This window comes from Oikopleura dioica, chromosome 2 (genome assembly GCF_907165135.1).
Source record: "Oikopleura dioica chromosome 2, OKI2018_I68_1.0, whole genome shotgun sequence".
Taxonomy (NCBI): domain Eukaryota; kingdom Metazoa; phylum Chordata; class Appendicularia; order Copelata; family Oikopleuridae; genus Oikopleura; species Oikopleura dioica.
In genome coordinates, this window is record NC_137292.1 from 9,702,289 (window position 1) to 9,721,650 (window position 19,362).

The window sequence follows — 19,362 nt, forward strand, 5'->3', positions numbered from 1 at the left end:
CTGCGGTTTCTGATTTGGAGATTCAAAGAGAACAAGATCTTATTCGAATTTACAAATCAGATGGAATCGAAATTAACTAAATTTGGCTGATTCAGATCTATAATTGAAAACCTATCATTTCGATTACGACCTATCTGAATCGCTCATCATAAAAATGGAACCAATGCCGATGTGGGACGGCAGCATGGCGACACCTAACGGAGGAATGCACGCTTCAGGAAACCAGCAGAATCCAGCCGCACAGCAACATCATCAGCTTCACAATCAACACCAGCTCCCGCCACATTCACAGCACCAGAACGGAAATCCCAATCACTTCAACCAGAACATGAGTAACAATCAGATGCCCCCTAGTGATAAGCATAATCCCGTCGGCGCGTGGCAGAGAGGTGGCTGGGACTCCGGCATTCATTCAGGTGACACACATTCTTCCTTGATTTCGATTTCAAATTTAGCCGACCAAAAGTCACCTTGCATTCTTTTCTATAGTTGAAAGATCATCAAATGTAACGAAACCTTAAGGAGCTACCTCTCAGACGCCTTCAATCGTTTCCGGCCAGCACTCAGAACTGTCGGCAATCGTCAGCGAATTCTCAGAGCACATTCCCAACTTCGAGCAACAGGCCCAACAAGGTGCGCACAATCCAAATGGCCAAACAAACACATCCGCTGTGGAAGCAGCTCAAGAAATGCAACAAATGTTTGACTACCAAGACGAGGAGGGCATGGCCACAGGAAAAGTTTAAGCTCTTTCAGTTAACTTTAAGATAATTGAAGAGAAAAATTTAAAATGACAAAGTTTGAACTCATAAAAGCGATTCCAAAGCTCGTCGATTATTTGAAAAACTCTGACACTACAATTGTACAATCAGCTTCGCAAACACTTCATCAGTTTTCAAAACGAGATGCTGCCAAGAGTCAACTAATTACCCAGCGAAACGTTATTCCTACCCTAATCATCGTCCTCCAGCAGACAAACGACCCCGACACCGCCAGAGCTGTTACTGGTACTTTGCACAATGTTTCTCAGGTAAATTTAATTTTTCATTGACCAAAGAAATACGAAAAATTCTAGTCCGATCCTGGGCGAAAAATGATCTACCAATCGTCCGGAATACCTGCCTTGGTTAAAGTTCTCCAGTGCTCGGTAGATGCCGTCGTTTTCTACGCTATCACTACTATCCACAATCTTCTTCTCCACATCAAAGAGTCCAAGCAAAACCTACGCCAGACAAACGGTCAGTTTCTTATTACATACTGTCTAGTCAACGATCCTTTTAGCGACCCATCTGATGGTAGATCTCTTGCAGAAAAAGGGGAATGTTAAATTCCTGGCGATTTGTACCGATTGTCTGCACCTCCTTTCCTACCAACACAACGACACAAAAATGCAAATGTTCCAAGCCGGCGCCGCGCATCACCTAATCAACATAATGAACCAGAATACTTACGAAAAGCTTCTTTGGACAACCTCGAGAGTTTTGAAAGTCCTCTCCGTCTGTAACCAGAATAAAAGGGCAATCGTTGAGGCTGGCGGAGTTCAGGTAGATATTTCCTTTCGGTGAAAAGTTAATTAATCTAATCAGGCGCTTGGGCTTCATCTTCAAAACGGCTCGTCGCGATTAATTTCAAACTGTCTTTGGACGTTGAGGAATTTATCAGACTGTGCGACTCATATTGGCGGTCTGAGTCCTCTTCTCCAGGTAATTATCAACCCGTCTGTCTGAAATGTAACTGATCTTTTTCTAAGGCGCTGTTGCAAAGGCTTAATTCGCAAGATCATCAGAACATTGTGATAGCATGTGGAACCATTGCGAATTTGAGTTGCAATAATATACAAAATAAAGTTGACATCGTTCGCCATGGCGGAATTGAAAGCCTTCTCCGCGTCATCCAGCAGGTTGGAGATCGAGCGGAAATCGTCGAACCGGCTCTATGCGCACTCAAGCATATTACTTCTCGGTAAGATATAGAATATTTTTGTATCGCCATTTATCTTGTCTGAGCAAAATAGAAACATCAATTTTAGGCACCCAGAAGCTGATAGAGCTCAAGCAATGGTCCGTGAAGCGATGAATGGAACGGGTCTTCAGCTTTTGCATCGCTTGATTCAGCCGGGTAGCGCGAAGCCTTCGATAAGAAAGGTAACGAGTACTTCTTGAAATCAAAGAAGACAATTTTGGATTCAGGGAGCGCTGCTGGTGATGAAACAATTGGCTCTTGAAGCCGGATGTCGTCGAGCACTCGGCCAGGCGGATATTGTTGGAGAGTTGACTGCGATGGCGATGACTTCTGGATCATCCCTTCAACAAAACCCTGGTGATAGAGATGCGATAGTAAGAGATGAACCGTGAAGTCAGTTGATTTATTCTTTGTTTTTAGTCGACTCTCGACTCAATTTTCAACATATTTATTGGGCTGATAAAAGAGCCAGATTTGAAGATGCGGATAAAGAGTCAACAAAACCTACCCTTTTTCATACAGGTACTTTTGAACTTTTCGCGTCACTTTTCTAACATGAATACTAGCTCTTCCATCATCAACACCTCCAAATGACAGTCGGTGCGCTTCTCGGAAACCTCTGCGTGACAGAAACCGATGTTCTTCAAGAAGTCGAGCGTAGTCAAATTCGCGAGCAGGTCGAGCGAGTCTTTCAACACAGTGAAGCCAAGCGAGTTGAAGTTGAGCGGCGGTCAAGGGGAGGTCAAATGGGAGGCCCCCCTCCTGGACAACAAGGAGGACCACCAGGGCATCCGGGTGGCTTCCAAGGGATGCCTCCAAACTCACAGCATCCTGGAATGGGCCACATGCCTCCCAACGGTCCGATGGGACATCCTGGTTTCGATCCAGCCATGGGATCTCCTCATGGACACCCTGGTCATCCAAATCATCCTGCTTATCACCAAATGCCTCCTGGAACTCCAGGACACTACGACCCCAATCAAGGATTTCCGCAGCATCATAATCCCACGATGACTCCTCCAATGACACCTGGTAACAAAAGCCTCCAAATAATGAAGTTATTTACTTAAATTTTCAGAAACACAAATGGTTCACCCTGGTTTCCATCCAGGTCAGCCTCATCCCGGACACGGGCCTCCTCAAGGCCATCACATGCCTCCCCACCAACAGCAACAACAAGCTGCTCCCCCGCAAGCGCAGATGAGTAACTGGTTTGAGCCAATTTAACAATCGCGGAATCACAAAAAAAACTGACAAAAAATCGTATTTCTTCCCACCCACTGCGTCTCAAGAATAATTCTTTTCTGTAAACTATTCACTGCATTCTCATTCATCTTTCTTTTTTGTTACGGCCAAAAGAGCAAACCGGGTTTGTTTTCGTTGCCTCCTGAATTCTGTAACTTACCTTCGACCAATATTCCTGCGCTGTTTTGTTTTTGATTCCCGAAAAAGTATGCAACTGCCCTGTTTCGAACCGAAATTCAACCCCGTCAAAAAGCCAATATTCGAGCTACTTCGTTCCTCGAAATCTTCCCACGAAAAAAGCCTTCCCTCATGTACAATTTCCAAAAAGAAAAAAAAACGAAAAATGACACACTCGCTCAGACTCCTGGAAATGCAGATGCGTTAAAATCCACTTGCCATGTTTCTTTATTACACGTTTATAATTTCTATCATTAGTAAAAAGAAAACTCTGCAGTACACTCCCACATCCAAACTCGTTACAGTTTAGTACAGCAAATAAATCAAGTTCAACGATCAATCTGTTGTCTCGTTAATTTTTAAAGAGTGTATGTTCAACAGGCAGTTGGCCTAGATAGCATCAACCTAGAGGGAGGAATCTAGACGTCTGAAATTGCGGTTTTATGATCCCCTGTAATCCCAATAACCTTTTCCAACAGATTGGTCTTCAGCTTGTGGAAAAGTCATTGTTCACAGAGAGACTTTTTTCAGAATGATAAACCCAGAGCAGCAGCAACCACAACAGAGCGATATGCAACAGGCCCTGGCTGATTTTTGGCAGCATCGTATTGCCGAGGTTTGTTTCAGCTGCCTGTATCAGGAGCGTACAAGTTAATTCAGATGCGATCCTTGAGACCTGATCATTTCAAGCAGCAGGAGTTGCCGCTTGCGCGAATAAAAAAAATCATGAAAGTAAGTTTTTGTCCTTTTTAAATAGTCTTTGTTGCCCTCTAATTTTTATTGGCAAATTACAGTCACAGTTACAGGCTAATTTTAATCTCGTAAAGCACAGTGACAAGGGATACAACACTACATGCATATTGATGTGCATAAATATAAATCTGAGAAGAGAGGAGGAGAGAGTGTGCGGCGGTATACTGGGGCTCTTAGATAGATTTGTGGGGTCATCTTTTGAAGAGTAGGCATTCATTGATTTTCTGTGACAGATCTCAATAACAGTAATCCGCTCATAGATCCTTTTTCTTTCTGTTTTTTTACTCTCCGTCTTTTTTACTTGCAAAGAGAATAATTTTTGGAAAGTTGCATAAAAGGTGATTAATATTTTGCACAAAAGTACGTAGATAAGCCGCGTAGAATCCAATATAAGAAGCACATTATGTATTCCGTTTCGAACTCAGTGTGGAACATGTTTGCGTTAAAAATAGATTCACAGGATTGAAGTTAAATCCAATTAGGACGATAGAAATAATTATCTGTCGCGTTCTTGTCTCATGTTGAATTCAGATCGATGAAGATGTCCGAATGATTAGCTCGGAAGCGCCGCTTCTTTTCGCTAAAGCCGCTCAAGTTTTCATCAATGAGGTAAGATGCAACCTAAGAGCTGCGCTAGAGAAAAATACCACTCTTAATTTCTTTCTAATGCCAATTTCTTCGTGGTGCCTCTCTAAGTTTTCTTTGTAAGCGTGATTTTCGCTTAAGAGTATCATTGAAAATCGCTAGGAGTTATTTTAGTCTTTATCGCAACGATGGCATCGTAAGTTTTTATTTAATTTTATCTCTCTCGTGAAAGCTTGGCGAGTTTAACTAAAGTAAATGCTAAATTATGAGAAATTATAATCATATCCATCCTATCATTCCTATCATGGAACAAGATCGAAATTCGTTTCATCAAGGCCGTTTTGTAAAAAGAGAGCTTGTCCTTATTTGATTTTCTTAGAGAAAAGAAACCATTCCATTTTCCGATAAGCATGTCACCTTAAAAGCTAACCTTGTCTGAATCTTTTCAAATCGCGACCGCAAATTGAAATAGGGGAGTAATTTTATCGATTGGGCGCTATCGATTCTGTAATGTTTTTTGTTGAATTTTTAAAAATTTAATATACCTCGTTCTCTGCCTCGTTCGACAATGAGTGGCTCCATTACAATGTTAAACAATTTCATTACATTTTTGGCTAGCTGACTCTCCGCGCCTGGATTCATACTGAGGACTCGAAGCGACGTACTCTTCAGAGAAACGACATCGCCATGGCTGTCCACAAGTTCGACCAGGTAAAACGGAATAAACCCCACTCAAGCAGAGCCCCTTGCTATTTTATTTATTCAGTGTCGTTGACTCAGTATCCTTTCACTTAACGTCATTAACAGTGACTTTAGTTTGACTTTCTAATTGACATTGTTCCACGCGACGAAATTCACAAACAATCCTCACAAAGGAAAGGGCTTATATTCAATATTCAAGAGCAATTGATTCTCAAGTCAGGGATGCGCAAAGAAAAAAACGAAAGCAAATATTTTCTTGCAGGTTGTTTAAAAGTATATAAATAAGTCCTTAAAGAAGCACCGCATCAGTTGTTCACACGACATCTTCACAGCCGATGGTCGCCACTTCTGGCGCGGGAGGACAGACGGTAAGTCAATAACTCAGAGAGAGGGGGAGTGGGAGAGAAAATAGATTTACTGGCCTTTCTGTGCTCATCATTTATTTTTCAGTATTACGTGACACTAACAGCTTCCGAGCTAAACGGCAACCAACAAGTCGTCATTCAAAATCCGCAATAAGCAGCAGCCCAGCTGGATTGGCCAATTGCTCGCCAATTTGAACAACGTTGAATCTCCAACAATTCCAAACAAATTCTTTTCCGATGCTTTTCAAAAAATGATCGGAATTATCTCTACTGCCCGATTTCCTTTTTATAAAGGTCTTACTTCTTCGACCTTGAATTTACTAGACAAAATACTTGTGCTTTTACTGAATTGAAATCAACGACGAGTACCACTTTTAGACTGAAGTAAAAACGGATGTCTTTAAATGGAGGGTTTTGAAATCAACGAACAGATCGGAAAAGTAAGTTTTTATTATAACCAGTGATAAGTTTAACCGTAGGGATTTTTCTCAACCGTTTACGCGGCGCGAATATGTAATGAAGACAGAAAAATCGCAATGAAAGTGATTGACTTGACAAGCGCATCAAAGGGAGGGCGACTCAGACTGAGAGGAATCGGCGTTCAATAATTAACGCTAATTTTCTGAGAACCCTTCAACTTCATCTCAAGGATAAATCAATTTTGACACCGAGGAAAAGAAAGATCGTTACAACGCGAGATTGAAATATCGAAGAAAGTAAAGAGGTATTCTTTAGAAAACAATACGAGATTCTAAGAGGATTTTAGTGAAAATTGCGTTGAGCTAGTGGCACATTTCCAGCATCAAAACTTGTGAGTAGCCGTGTTTTCGTGTGCGCGTGTGAGAAAAGGAAAGCCAAGTGTTCTGAGGTACATATTTTATGAAGAGAGTACCAAAAATAACAGCTCGTTTCAGGCATTACCTTGCTTATGAGTTCATGCCCTCTGGTGACCTCCAAAATTTGATTTTCAAAACGGGAAAAATGAACTCAACGAAAAGTCATAGGCAGGGCTCCGAATGAATCCAAGGAGACTTCAAATTAAAGTAATTTCTTCGGCGAATTTAAAAATTTATCAAATCTGAATTCGAAAGGTGCCCGCGATTAGCGTGATCAGCCAAATCCTCTCCGGCCTCGTCCATATTCACACGCTGCAAATTATTCATCGAGGTACAATTGAGCTTTTGTCTTTGGCTTTTTCACTTTTCGAGCGATTTAGATTTAAAGCCTGCAAATATTTTACTTGACGCAGAACGTGGCAGCTTCAAAATCGCCGACTTTGGCCTCGCCATAGAGAGTAAAGGAACACGAGCGTGGTTCGGCCACGCTGGAACCGCGGGCTTCATTGCGCCTGAAGTCTATCTTCGACAAAGCTACGATGAGCAAGTCGATTGTTGGTGCTTGGGTGCCATTTACGCTTTTATAGCGACGGGAAGGCCGATTTTCTGGAGCGAAGATAAAGGTGCTATTATCTTTCTATTGTTGATTTAACCCCTTAGCGGCTAAGCCGAAGGTCAACTAAAATAGATATCTATTTTCTCTTTACTGATGTAAACACAAGATTACGCCAGTACTGAAGATGACCTGAAATAATATCGAAAATGTTCTACTAACAAACTAGTGAATAATATAAACTTTACATGGTAGACTAAAGAACCTCTCTTACATTTTATGAATTCGGCATTTAAAAATGACCTTTGGGACTTGTTCATCTTGGTCAATTCATGAGTAAATCATCAGATATGACTGCTTTAGAGAATCTTAAAAACGCGTTCAGATGTCATCCGTTCTCTCGTTCTTGACACAAGCAAGAGGGACGCGTGTATAAATGAATTTCTTTCTGAAATGGACGAACTTGGTCAGGTGCTGATTCAAAACACATTGTGTGATGTGGACTCCCGTGCAAGATCAACTTCTATTTTGAAACTTTTTATAAGATGAAAAGAAAAATAGCGAGAATACTTTAAGAATGTTTACAGATCTATACGAGATTCGCGAGGAGGTCGGGAAGGGCGCATTTTCAGTCGTGAAAAAATGCGTTTCGCGGAAAACGAAGCAAGAATTCGCCGTCAAAATCATCACAACGAGCAAGCTGACGAAACGCGACTTTGAAAAACTCGAAAGAGAGGCGCGCGTCTGCCAAAAATTACGCCATAAGAACATTGTCCGTCTCCATGAAACCTTTGATCAAGGAGGATAGTGAGTAACATATCAAACGTATTGGTTTTTAACGATTATTTTAGTCACTACATGCTCTTTGATTTGATTACCGGTGGCGAGTTGTTTGAAGATATCGTGACGAGAGAGTACTACTCCGAACGCGAAGCTTCGAGATGTATTCAACAGATTCTCGAAGCCGTCTCTTTCTGCCACAAAAATGATGTTGTTCACAGAGGTACTGCTTGATAAAAGACGCCCTATCTTACACAAGCGTAGATTTGAAACCTGAAAACCTCCTTCTTGATTCAAAGCGGCCAAACGCAGCAATCAAACTCGCAGATTTCGGCCTCGCCATCGAGTGCCAAGGAAACAAACCTGATCATTTCGGTTTTGCTGGAACACCCGGTTATCTCTCCCCAGAAGTCATTAAAAAGGAAAAATACAACAAACCCGTGGATATGTGGGCCGTCGGCGTCATTCTTTATATCTTGCTCGTTGGTTATCCTCCCTTCTGGTAGTTTTTCGTGCTCTTTCTATAGAATCATTCTCTTTTTAGGGAAGAAGATGCGAAAGCTATGTATGAAATTATCAGGGAAGGCAAATACAGCTATCCATCACCCGAATGGGACACAGGTTTGAAATCCCTGTATTCCTCCTTCGAATCTATCGTGTCTTTCTAGTATCAAGAGATGCGAAACAGTTGATTGATAGCATGCTCCGAGTAGACCCAAACAAACGAATCACTGCTGTTGAAGCACTTAGGCACCCGTGGATTTGCAATCGCGAAAAAGTTGCTAACGCTGTTCATCGTCAGGTAATCAAGTCGATCAAATTCAAGCTCTACATCTTTTCAAGGAAACCGTCGACTGCATCAGAAAGTTCAACGCTCGGCGAAAGATGAGAGCTGCCGTTACCGCAGTGAAATTGACGAACATCTTCGGCAGAGATTCTGAATCGACGAAAAAGTCGAACGACTCCAACTCGCAAAATCAAGAATCAAGCTCTGAAGAAGTCAAGCTGGAGATCAAATCGGACGCGAAATCTGAAGGCGAGAGCGACGCTGAGGATGAAAAGCTTCTGAAACGCGAAGTTCAACGGGTAGATTTTGAAATATTGACTTGATTCTTCACGTATATTTAGGCGTTTGACTCGCTTCAAGAAGCAATCCAGTCGCGCAACTTCGAAAACTTCAAAAAATATGTTTCGAAGTCGGTGACTTCGTATGACCCGGCGGTTTCTGTCCTGGTCAAAGGCCTCGAATACCACAAGTTCAACTTATCAGAAGGATCTAGTAAATCTCGCACAACAATAACGAACCAACAAGTCAAGATGCTGTCGAAAACAAGCGCTATCACTACTTGTGTCGTTCTCCAGCAGCGGCTTCGCGATGGAAATCCGGTAAGAGACCCGAAGCTGAAACTAACAAGGACTAAAATGTAATTACGTTTTCAGGAGACTCAACAATTCTGCGAGACACGCACCTGGACAAAAACCGGCAGTGCTTGGAAGAATTGCCACATTCATCGAAGCTAGAATGGTGCTACTTATTTATAGACATGCTCAAGCAACTTTCCCGCGAAGCATGTCCAGACAAACTCATCAGAATAATGAGAATATTTTTGCCGAACTGCCATTTGATTATTTTTATATTTTATCATTCAACGCGAACGTTTTCGCCTCGTCTAACAAAGTACTATCAAAATATGCTTGATGAAATGAGTTTTGATAACGCCATCTTGTATAAAAAGAAAAAAATAGTTGCAAAAAACTTGTGTTTTACTGTTCTTGTAAGCCTGTTGTCTCCCCACTCGCGAAATTTCGAAGTACAGATTCTTCCATATCATTTAAAAATAACTTTTATTTCAACCAACTTTTCCTGTACAAAAAGAAAACAAAAACTAAATCTTCAATGCAAAAAATATCTTCATTCCAAAAACAATTAAACTTGTTCGAATTGAATTTTATTAAACTACAGTACTCGCTCATTTTTTCTCGAAATTCTGTCTAATTTTCAAGCATCCGAAAGAAACAAAATCCAGTTAGAGAGCCTGTCATTTAGTCAAATGTCGCCGGTAATAGTTTAAGTCATTTTATTGCCAAGTTTTCTGTAGAGCCGGTAGTATTTCAGGCCCAAAAGAAATCTAGATGAATTACCATAAGAATTTTTCGGGCAAAAATTTTTTTGAGATATTGGTATATTCTGAAAGCCCGTGAAAAATTATACAGAATCACCAAATTCTAGGGTCAGATGACGTCATTATGACGTCATCGGGCTGATTTGAAAATGTTGTCTTTGGAACGCTTTTTCGAGCCGAAAACGTTTTTTAATTTTATTTTTCTCGACGGATTCGAATTTTCCATAAAAAACTACGTAGGGACCCGGGATCAAACCATTGAATATCACCCATTACCGACCGGTTCAATTTTTGAAACCGGTCGGTTCGAAAAATAAACCTCGGGTCCCTACGTAGTTTTTGATGGCGAACAACATGCCATCAATAAAAAAATCTATTTCCAGCAAAAACCGCCTCAAAAAGTGTTCCAAAGTTTCATCAATTTGGAGCCTTTTCGGACATTTATTAATCATAAATGACGTCATAATGACGTCATTGAGCGCTAGAAATTTGGAAATCGACTAATTTTGACTTGGGCTTTCAGAATATGTTCTTATCTGAAAAAAATTTTTTTTGGCCAAAAAATTCTTATGGTAATTCATCTCTAAAGCATTTGCTTGAATTCGTAGAGAAAATATATTTGTCAAGTTAGTCACTTACGTACGAATCCTTTTAACGGTCTTTTTATGACCCTGAGGGGTTGATAAAAAGCCTTTCTTTTTGTAAATGAATCTTTCAGGATCGTAAAAGGGCCAGAAAGTCCAAATTATAGAGCTACTCACTTACCTACTTGTATAATTCCTCCAGTCAAAGTTTTGACAAAAATAAAAGTTCATTTTCCCACTATGTTTCATCTCGCTCTCAATTCTCTCAAAAATAAAATCATCAAAATAGAAACAAGCTCTTCTTTCGTTATTTTTCAGGCGAAAGATCCGTTTTCGAATGAAAGACTTGCAAAGAAAGAACTATTTACTGAACCTGAAGCTCGAACTTCTGAAAATTCAACTGCGAACTTCTTCCTAAACAAAGTGGAGAATGGATTATTTTAGACGAGAAAGAGCGTCGAATGGGCCGGTCAAGATCACCTTCCAGAGAAAGACGAAGGTTTTTAGCTTTAATTTTTAAACATTTCAAGTGATTTTTAAACTAGTCGATCGAAGAGCGGAGGTCGACGATCACGCTCGCTGGAAAGAAATCATCGAGGGCGATCATCACGCTCATCCTCTCCGAAGACTAATACTGTCGCCGTTTTCAACTTAAGTTACAGATCAGATGAGCGAGAAATTGAGAGGATTTTCGAACGATACGGGCCAATCAAGGTAACTTTATTTTCTTAGATCTTAATTTTAATTTAGCTTTTAGAAATGTAATGTCGTTGGCGGGCGAAACTCGCACCGAAGTAGCTCGAGCACGGGATTTGCTTTCATAACGTTTGAAAGAATGGACGACTGCAAAGAAGCGAAAGAAGATGCTCATGGAATGGAGATTGATGGGAACATGTAGGGATTATTTGATTGAACTGAAGATTAATGATGATTAGAATTCGAACTGATTACTGTATTTCGGACGGACAGAGAAGGAAAAGACGGGATTTCTACGTTTCTCCTGACAGAGCTTATCGAAGGCGCAGGAGGTAAGACCAATTCGAGCAGTGAAATATGTAAATTTGAATTCCCAGTCGAAGCTACGAGCGAAGCTATCGAAGAAGCCATCGATCACGAAGCAGAGAAGATCGCCGCCGCCGCTCGCCTTCTCCCTATAGCCGCCGCCGACGATCGCGATCCTAGAACTTAGAAATTATTCGAAGAAAATCTCCTCCACGCCATTAGAGAAAAAAAACAGTTTTTGTAGATAAGCGCATTTACTTCATTTATTACTTGGCTTAATTTAGAAAAAAGAGCTTCGAAATATATTTAGGCCAGAACTTCTGCTAGTTTTTGACTGAAATTGAGCTGAAAGCTGCCTCTTGATCTTGCAGTAAAAATAAAAGAAAATATGAAATCAGATCTGCGATGTTTAGGCGTCCCTGACTCCAAGGGGCGCTTGAATGAGAATATTGTTGTCATAGAGCAGGAGTTGTAGTCTTCAATTATGAAGATCTAATCAAATACTTGACTATAATTTGTAATAGTTGTGAGCGTAATTTGAAAGCTATTTGTATTCATTTATTAATCTATAATCAGATAGAATATTATTTGAGATAATTGATCCGGCTGATCTGGATCGGCTGAACTTCCATCGGAAAGCGCAGATTTCTTTGATTTCTATTAGAATTTCAAGTTTAGATACTTCTGAAGTAGAAGACAAGCCTAGAAAAGCTGCCGAACCCGAGAAAATCAAAAAGGAAAAAGGCCCTAAATCCGACGAGCCCGAAAAGGCCGCCAAAAAATGAGAAAAAAGAAAAGCAAAAAAGGAGACAAAAGCGTATAATTTTGTCTGACAATCTATGGGTCTAATGTCATTCGAAAAATGAAACAAGTTTCTGGACTTCAAATAAAATGCGTACAGCTCATATAAAACATGATCTTTCTTAATCATTATTTGATGCGTAGCATGATCACCTCCATTATAGAAACATAGAAATGAATCGTTAAAATTCACATATGAAAAAAGGCGCCACATTAATTAGTCGCAGAGGATGTGAAGCACCCTCTTACGGGGGGTAAGAACATAAATACGAACCTTTCGTCTACCAAAATCATTACAAGCTAACAATCGACTGAAACAAGAACATCAAAAATGCTCATGGAAGCCCAAAACATCCAGCTCTTTCAGCTCAAATCCGAAGAAGACTGCCTCGACATGCTCAAAATCATGCTCAGACGTACTCGTGCTGAATTTGACAGCAATGACGAAGCAGACATTGTAACTGCTGCATGCCAGTACATCAGAAAACTTGAAGTCGCTATTGCTTCTTTAGGAATGCAGTCCTTCTGAAAATTTTTCCAGCTTTACTTTCTCTTATGATAAAAAAGGAGATTACTCCTCTTGATCCTTTTAAAAACAAATGAATTTCATTTACTCTGTTCAACTATCAGTTATTTACTAAATAAAAAATATTGTTTCGAAAGCAAGATCAAAAAATTATATTCTTTTAATTGAACTTTCCCCACTTGGAACCGGCCATTCGTCTGTGTTTTCATTCATTAACATTTGAACAAAGGAAAACAGGGCATTGTAAATCTGTATCAGAAGTCATTAAGCAATTGAAGGAGTTTGATTTGCGATTGCTGAGCAACGTCGCGCCTGTATTTGACTTAGCTGCCATTTACGCTTTTATCAGAACTCTCAAATGAGCTCCGAGGGTTTCAAGTTGTTTCTCAAGAGTATTCCAAACAATGTTCCGGTGAGAGAAATACTTCTAACAAGTTGATAAGAAAGCATTTTGTTTCGTAGAAATCAAATCACAGTGAACGCGTTTATGCGATGAGAAAGTACACCTCCCTGTTTAATCTTCACTGGAGAGACTTTCGTCGAGGCAGAAAACAGTTCCGTGCTAGAATGATGGAAAGATTCGGCGAAAAATGGACGGAAGAATACATGGAGCTAACTAAAGAGTCCAGCCCGCCGAAGATCACTTCTTTTTCGAAAGCGATGGACGAGGAATTAGAAGCTGAAGAAGAATTGGAGAGACAAAAAGAAAACTCGATTTAAAAGTCTTATTCCCGCTGTAATAAAAGAAAATACTGGCACTCCACTCAAGCTATTAAAGAAGTGAAGTCTTTTCAAGCGAACTCGATTTTTATAACTTTTAATTCATTATCAAAGGAGAATCCTTCCTTTTTTGAGGTTATATAAGTTCAAAGATAGATTTCTAGAGCTTTATATTTGCTAGGAACTCGATGCATGGCTTTTACAGTTCAATGGCGCGAATTTACAAGTCGAAATGGGTTTGTTGAAGAAATTAAAGTATTGCTGCTTTGGGCATGGTTTCAGTCGTCAAAATTCGTTCATTATTATCTGACGATTTGAAAGCATAAAAGACCAACGAAGAACTTTAAAATGAGAAGCGATGAAATCAACGACAAGTTTCGAATTGAAGATCAGCTTGAAGAAAAGACACAAGAAAGCGTTTTTTGCAGCAAATGTAGACTTTAGCGGGAGACAACTTTGAACGTTATAAAGAGGATGATCTTGGGATGCAAGGATTTTTCTTTGATGAAGAAGATACAATTCAAGAAGATATAATGGAAGATTCAGCTTTTGAGCGTCAAATGGCTTTGAGGGAATTTTCGAAAGAGATCGAAAAAACGGACGAGTTTCTTAAAAGATCATCAGGTAAAAATAATAAAATGATTTATAATTGACGGTTCATTTAAGTTCATACAATTATTTCAAGTACTTCGCGATCCATAAAATCATCTCCAAATGGGAGTCTATTCGAGCTTTCTCGCCCCAGGAAGGTTGAACTTTGATTGTAATTTGGAAACAACAAAATCAGCAAGAACAGTCATTGCAATTCTCGAAAAAGCATGCTGATAAATGATGTGCTAGCAGACATCGTAAAAACACGAAGAAACGATGAGAATAAAAGACGAAAAACGACAAAGCGAATGTCAGTCATGTCTCAAAGCCGGTAAGTTGTAACAATTCTAAATGTGTGTAAATCATATTTTAGTCTATCGACAAACTTCAAAGGTTCGATGGCCGAATTTAACTTGCAGCTGGACTAGTCAAACCAACTTGTAAAAACTAACTTGCTTTTATTATTTAGTGTACGTGTTTCTCAATGTACATAAGTTGGGTTTGGAAATGTAGTTTATTGTTATCGCGAGCAGGATAAAAATAGTGAACGTTGTTTTGTAAAAAGTGAGCAATTTTACATTGTGAGCTGATTTTCAAATGAGTGTCGAGTTGCGAAGCAGAGCGACTTATATACTATTTCTGTGCGTACGGACAGAGCTTGGTCCGCGCGGAAGTGTAACAGTTGCGTAAGAAAGAAAGAGAGTTCCGTATGGAGGATGAATAATCACGTGCGTAAAGAAGTTTGTGCACAGGGAGAAAGGGGTTTTACGTAGGGAGCAAGCGTTCTTTGTTACGGGCGTAGATAGTTTTGTCCGCGCGCAGAGAAGTCTCTCCGTGCGCAGGGAAGTCTGTCCGCGCGGAGGGGTTTGTTTGCGCAGGAGTTACTATGAACTCCGTGCGCAGCGCGTATTGCACATTGAGATCCACTATATATTCTTCCCCCTTTTAAAAAAGAGCCTTGTTCATCCAGTTTTCTTCCAAAGTGCAACGGTTTCTCATTTGTCTGATCGTTTTTGCTTGTCTTCATGTTTCTTCTAGCAATATGTTCCTGTATCTCTTGCACTTTTGCTTTTTGCCAATCATCTCGTGAGCAGTGCCACAAACAACTTCCAAGTGAGCGAGCAGTTATCACTTCTATTTTCATTTTTCCTGTGTTGAGATACCTTATTGTCCATTGTGAGCGAGCAGTTATCACGAGGTATCTTCATTATTATTCCATATCATTAGCATGTAGATCGCAAATTTATAGTGATCGAGCAGTTTCACTTCTTTTTTTTTTGTCCATCATTTTTCAACTTTGCGAGCAGAAAATTGAAAATCTCCAGTGGTCGAGCAGTTTCACTTTTTCCGTACTTGTTCAATTTTGTGAGCATAAAAATTGAAATTCCTTAGTGATCGAGCAGTTTCACTCTTCTCTTCCCCTTTAAAAAAAAAAGGCTTTGCATCGTGCCATTGAGCTGGGATGATGCCATTGTAGATCCCTTTACGAATATTGTGTGATTTGGCAACTGCACACATTGCCAACATCTGGAGAAGTCCGGCGCAAGGTTAAGACAAGAGGTCCAAGTCGAGGGCGCCATTTACTTGAACATTATCAATGTTATGCGAGCGAAAATCCACAGCGGCCTGCATTGAACTTTCATGGCGATGGAACGGAGCTTGACTTTTCTTCAAGTGTGCATCATATCGCTAAAGTTGTGAGCATTTGTTTGAACACGGATTAATCCTTTGAGCAGGGCTTTTATACGTCATAATATTCGACTCTTGAGCATTTTATGAATAGAGCATCTCATGTTACCAAAGTCGTCTAAAGCGAAGACATCTTCTTCATTTTTAAATTAATTTCCCACTTCCATCGATCAGTTGCCTTCATTGACAACAGGAAGTTAATCCTCAGAGCAGGGATTGTGAGCATCAGCTGAATATTTCATCGGTCGGAACAGATCGATGCTTTTGAGCTTCTTCATTTTCAAGATACAGCAAGTTAGAGCATAGTTGCTGCAGAAGTTCTCATTTTTCTTATCAGTATTTTTGTTTAAGCGGGCGGATCTAACTGATATGACGCCGTGATACTTGATATTGACTTCAATCATTAAGAAAATGATTCCAAATGACCTTTGAGCGAGTCAAATCATCCATAGTTAACGAAGATCTTGAACATCTGAGCGAAATGTTCTTTCTCGTCACTTTTGAGGAGGTGGAAAAATTTGTCCGTTGAGCATAATCTTAACACAGTTTGTCCAGGCCGGTCCGAAATGAGTCGATTCGCACGCAAAGATGAATTTTTGGAGTTATTCGTCTTCTTCATAAAAGGAATTGATCATTTCTTTAAGTTCGGAGCAGATTCGTGCCATTTCAGATTGTTTTGCGCTTTCATAGGATTGAGCTGTGAAAACATTTTCTCTCTTGTTGAAACTTCTCTCTAGTTCCGTAGCACGTTGAGCAATATTTCGAAGGTTGAGCAGGGACTTCTCTCGTCGGAGCAGTTCAGAGAGTCTTGGTTCTTGGCATTCAATGAATCGATCACAGATAATTGATTCATCTGCAGCATCAAGTCTCAATTTTCCGTATCCCTTTTTGAAAAAGGCTTGAAGTTTTGTAACTGCCATTTGCTGTGTCTCTTGACCTCGCGTAAAGGACGTATACAGGTATTTGTAGTACTCATTGTCCTTACCAAGAACCTGAGAAAGCTTCGTCTTGAATCTATTCCAGTCTCGTTTTTCTTCCTCGGTAATGGCTTCAAAGATAGCAAGTCCATTCTCTTCAATCAGGAATTGGGATAAAGCAATACTGATCAGGTCTTCATCACAAATCTTTGAGCATTCGCCAAAAAGTTCCAAATTTGAAATAAAGTTTTCAATTGGAAGTCGAGCATCAAATTTCGGGATTTTCATCTTCACTTGTCCAAGGGATTTCGAGCGTTCATTGGTTTGTTCCATCTCTAATTTGTTTCTCTGACTGTATATGTTTGGAGGCGTTCCGTTTTATTCAGTCACCAAAATATGTACGTGTTTCTCAATGTACATAAGTTGGGTTTGGAAATGTAGTTTATTGTTATCGCGAGCAGGATAAAAATAGTGAACGTTGTTTTGTAAAAAGTGAGCAATTTTACATTGTGAGCTGATTTTCAAATGAGTGTCGAGTTGCGAAGCAGAGCGACTTATATACTATTTCTGTGCGTACGGACAGAGCTTGGTCCGCGCGGAAGTGTAACAGTTGCGTAAGAAAGAAAGAGAGTTCCGTATGGAGGATGAATAATCACGTGCGTAAAGAAGTTTGTGCACAGGGAGAAAGGGGTTTTACGTAGGGAGCAAGCGTTCTTTGTTACGGGCGTAGATAGTTTTGTCCGCGCGCAGAGAAGTCTCTCCGTGCGCAGGGAAGTCTGTCCGCGCGGAGGGGTTTGTTTGCGCAGGAGTTACTATGAACTCCGTGCGCAGCGCGTATTGCACATTGAGATCCACTATATTAGTATTATATTCTTAATAAATTATCTAATAAAGTAAACAATTGTTTTACAGCTCAACTCATTCTTTGATATCTCTTTACAAGCGACACAGATGTAGTTTTTCATCTTTAGAATCGTATTATTAGACTCAAAGGTGTGTTTTGACTAATCTTCTAAATTCTAGTCATAGATTATGATATGGAAAAATAGACAATACGTTTGAGTTTATTGAGTTCGTTTCTACTAAGGTGTTACTTTCGACATGTCTGTCTGGTGAAACTCAAAGGATTTATAAATTATTCGTTTCTCAAAGGATAAAAAGGAGGTCGTTCTGTTCTAGGTCGATAAATCAGACGATTGCACCTGATATAATCAGAGCGTAAAATAAACCACCGTATCTGCCCGTCGCAAGGTGGCCGTGGCGGTATAAATCTGTGAGCGATTTCTGGATAGTCATCAAACAATCAGCTTCTCCTCTTTTCTTATAACAAAAAATATTCAAAAGAGAAAGAAAGTACAACAAAAATCAAGAAAATGAAAGTCCTCAGTCTCTTCTTTACCTTCTCCTACGCTCTCGACGAGATGTTGCTCATGATGATGATGCAACAGCAACAGCAAGTCGCTCCTGGCCAAACTTCTCAGATGAACAACCTTCTTCCTCTCCTTCTGATGGACTCCGACAGCGGTTCTTCTGACAACTCTCTCGCTCTCATGATGATGATGATGCAAGGCGGCAGCACTTCCGACATGAACTCCATCCTCCCACTTCTTCTTCTCTCCGACGATGACTCATCTGACGACGGAATCGACTTTACAAGTTTCTTCCTTTTCTCCTCGATGCTTCAAACAGACTGTGCTACTTCTACCGACGACCAATTCGGAATGATGCTCCCACTCCTTCTCATGGGCGACAACAGCACCTCTTCCGATTTGATGCTCATGATGATGATGCAGACAATGGGCGATTCCCCTGTCGGAATGGAAAACATTATGCCCCTCCTCTTCCTCCTCGATGATGATTCCAGCGACTCTAGCGACAGCATCTTGCTCATGGTCCTCCTCAACTCCATGACCGGTGGCCTTAACTCCCAGCAAGGATTCGACAACAACTTTAACATGATGCTTCCTCTTCTCCTCATGGACGATGACAGCGCCTCTAACAGCACTACCGACATGCTTGTTCTCATGATGGCCATGCAATCTCAAGCCCCCAACTCTGCTTTTGGAACCGACATGATGCTCCCTCTTCTTCTCATGGACGACAGCGGTGACAACGAAACTCTTCTTTTCTTCATGATGATGAACCAAGGACAGACTAAGTGCGAGCCCGAAGCTGTCTACGTTCAGCCTGAGCCCGAAGTCGTCTACGTCCAGCCTGAACCAGAAGTGCAGACTGTTTTCCGAACCTGGAGAGTCAACGCTGATGGCACTCGAGAACTCATCGAAGAAACCACCGAATAATAGCTTTAGAAACGTATCCTCAAGCCGATCGTCTGGCTTATTTATTCCTTCGATATTCAACATTACTATTCATTCTTCCTTAAATTATTGCTCTTTTCTTTGCCATAATCAAATAAACATGAATTAAAAATTATAATCTTGTTGCTTTATT

General features: G+C 40.4%; 5 protein-coding genes and 1 long non-coding RNA gene across 7 annotated transcripts; all 6 read left to right on the forward strand.

Moving 5' to 3' along the window:
* Positions 1–74: 74 nt before the first annotated feature.
* LOC145696556 (armadillo segment polarity protein-like) lies at positions 75–3,724 on the forward strand. The gene is made up of 12 exons (XM_081773617.1): positions 75–416; positions 523–733; positions 814–1,030; positions 1,076–1,238; positions 1,282–1,544; positions 1,587–1,703; positions 1,751–1,962; positions 2,030–2,144; positions 2,190–2,336; positions 2,383–2,484; positions 2,529–2,994; positions 3,041–3,724. Exons 1-12 carry the CDS (start codon positions 155–157, stop codon positions 3,187–3,189), a joined length of 2,424 nt encoding a protein of 807 aa, XP_081629743.1. The 5' UTR covers positions 75–154; the 3' UTR covers positions 3,190–3,724.
* A 178-nt stretch (positions 3,725–3,902) lies between these two features.
* On the forward strand, positions 3,903–5,946 carry LOC145698884 (nuclear transcription factor Y subunit gamma-like). Of its 2 annotated transcripts, none has more exons than XM_081776118.1 (7): positions 3,903–4,000; positions 4,045–4,116; positions 4,669–4,746; positions 5,341–5,433; positions 5,539–5,594; positions 5,720–5,792; positions 5,875–5,946. In XM_081776118.1, exons 1-7 carry the CDS (start codon positions 3,917–3,919, stop codon positions 5,941–5,943), a joined length of 525 nt encoding a protein of 174 aa, XP_081632244.1. In that variant the 5' UTR covers positions 3,903–3,916; the 3' UTR covers positions 5,944–5,946. The 2 variants fall into 2 exon arrangements, with proteins under 2 accessions (XP_081632244.1, XP_081632243.1); XM_081776117.1 differs by having other exon boundaries at positions 5,539–5,593; positions 5,716–5,792.
* A 1,783-nt stretch (positions 5,947–7,729) lies between these two features.
* Positions 7,730–12,061, forward strand: LOC145698872 (calcium/calmodulin-dependent protein kinase type II alpha chain-like). The gene is made up of 12 exons (XM_081776103.1): positions 7,730–7,985; positions 8,030–8,181; positions 8,223–8,460; positions 8,503–8,579; positions 8,627–8,760; positions 8,802–9,044; positions 9,087–9,344; positions 9,399–11,164; positions 11,211–11,379; positions 11,423–11,559; positions 11,601–11,693; positions 11,739–12,061. The coding sequence occupies exons 1-8, from the start codon at positions 7,756–7,758 to the stop codon at positions 9,477–9,479; spliced, it is 1,413 nt and encodes a 470-aa protein (XP_081632229.1). The 5' UTR covers positions 7,730–7,755; the 3' UTR covers positions 9,480–11,164; positions 11,211–11,379; positions 11,423–11,559; positions 11,601–11,693; positions 11,739–12,061.
* Positions 12,062–13,239: 1,178 nt separating this feature from the next.
* Positions 13,240–13,778, forward strand: LOC145699615 (uncharacterized). The gene is made up of 2 exons (XM_081776889.1): positions 13,240–13,406; positions 13,457–13,778. Exons 1-2 carry the CDS (start codon positions 13,353–13,355, stop codon positions 13,712–13,714), a joined length of 312 nt encoding a protein of 103 aa, XP_081633015.1. The 5' UTR covers positions 13,240–13,352; the 3' UTR covers positions 13,715–13,778.
* Positions 13,779–14,055: 277 nt separating this feature from the next.
* LOC145699825 (uncharacterized) lies at positions 14,056–14,775 on the forward strand. The gene is made up of 3 exons (XR_014134091.1): positions 14,056–14,338; positions 14,381–14,636; positions 14,679–14,775. It is a non-coding gene; the product is annotated as an uncharacterized LOC145699825 (long non-coding RNA).
* Positions 14,776–18,217: 3,442 nt separating this feature from the next.
* Positions 18,218–19,347, forward strand: LOC145699086 (uncharacterized). Its single transcript, XM_081776334.1, has one exon. It carries the CDS (start codon positions 18,285–18,287, stop codon positions 19,209–19,211), a length of 927 nt encoding a protein of 308 aa, XP_081632460.1. The 5' UTR covers positions 18,218–18,284; the 3' UTR covers positions 19,212–19,347.
* The last annotated feature ends 15 nt before the right edge of the window (positions 19,348–19,362 follow it).

Excerpts from the sequence above, each read along its gene's own strand:
- LOC145696556 (XM_081773617.1), top strand. The coding sequence starts at position 155 with ATGGAACCAATGCCGATGTGGGACGGCAGCATGGCGACACCTAACGGA. Across the intron at positions 734-813 it reads GACGAGGAGGGCATGGCCAC|AGCGATTCCAAAGCTCGTCG; the intron begins AGGAAAAGTTTA and ends TGAACTCATAAA. Across the intron at positions 1,239-1,281 it reads AAACCTACGCCAGACAAACG|CGACCCATCTGATGGTAGAT; the intron begins GTCAGTTTCTTA and ends CGATCCTTTTAG.
- LOC145698884 (XM_081776117.1), top strand. The coding sequence starts at position 3,917 with ATGATAAACCCAGAGCAGCAGCAACCACAACAGAGCGATATGCAACAG. Across the intron at positions 4,117-4,668 it reads GAATAAAAAAAATCATGAAA|ATCGATGAAGATGTCCGAAT; the intron begins GTAAGTTTTTGT and ends TGTTGAATTCAG. Across the intron at positions 5,594-5,715 it reads AATTCACAAACAATCCTCAC|AAAGAAGCACCGCATCAGTT; the intron begins AAAGGAAAGGGC and ends AAATAAGTCCTT.
- LOC145698872 (XM_081776103.1), top strand. The coding sequence starts at position 7,756 with ATGTTTACAGATCTATACGAGATTCGCGAGGAGGTCGGGAAGGGCGCA. Across the intron at positions 7,986-8,029 it reads ACCTTTGATCAAGGAGGATA|TCACTACATGCTCTTTGATT; the intron begins GTGAGTAACATA and ends CGATTATTTTAG. Across the intron at positions 9,045-9,086 it reads TGAAACGCGAAGTTCAACGG|GCGTTTGACTCGCTTCAAGA; the intron begins GTAGATTTTGAA and ends ACGTATATTTAG.
- LOC145699615 (XM_081776889.1), top strand. The coding sequence starts at position 13,353 with ATGAGCTCCGAGGGTTTCAAGTTGTTTCTCAAGAGTATTCCAAACAAT. Across the intron at positions 13,407-13,456 it reads GTATTCCAAACAATGTTCCG|AAATCAAATCACAGTGAACG; the intron begins GTGAGAGAAATA and ends TTTGTTTCGTAG.
- LOC145699086 (XM_081776334.1), top strand. The coding sequence starts at position 18,285 with ATGAAAGTCCTCAGTCTCTTCTTTACCTTCTCCTACGCTCTCGACGAG.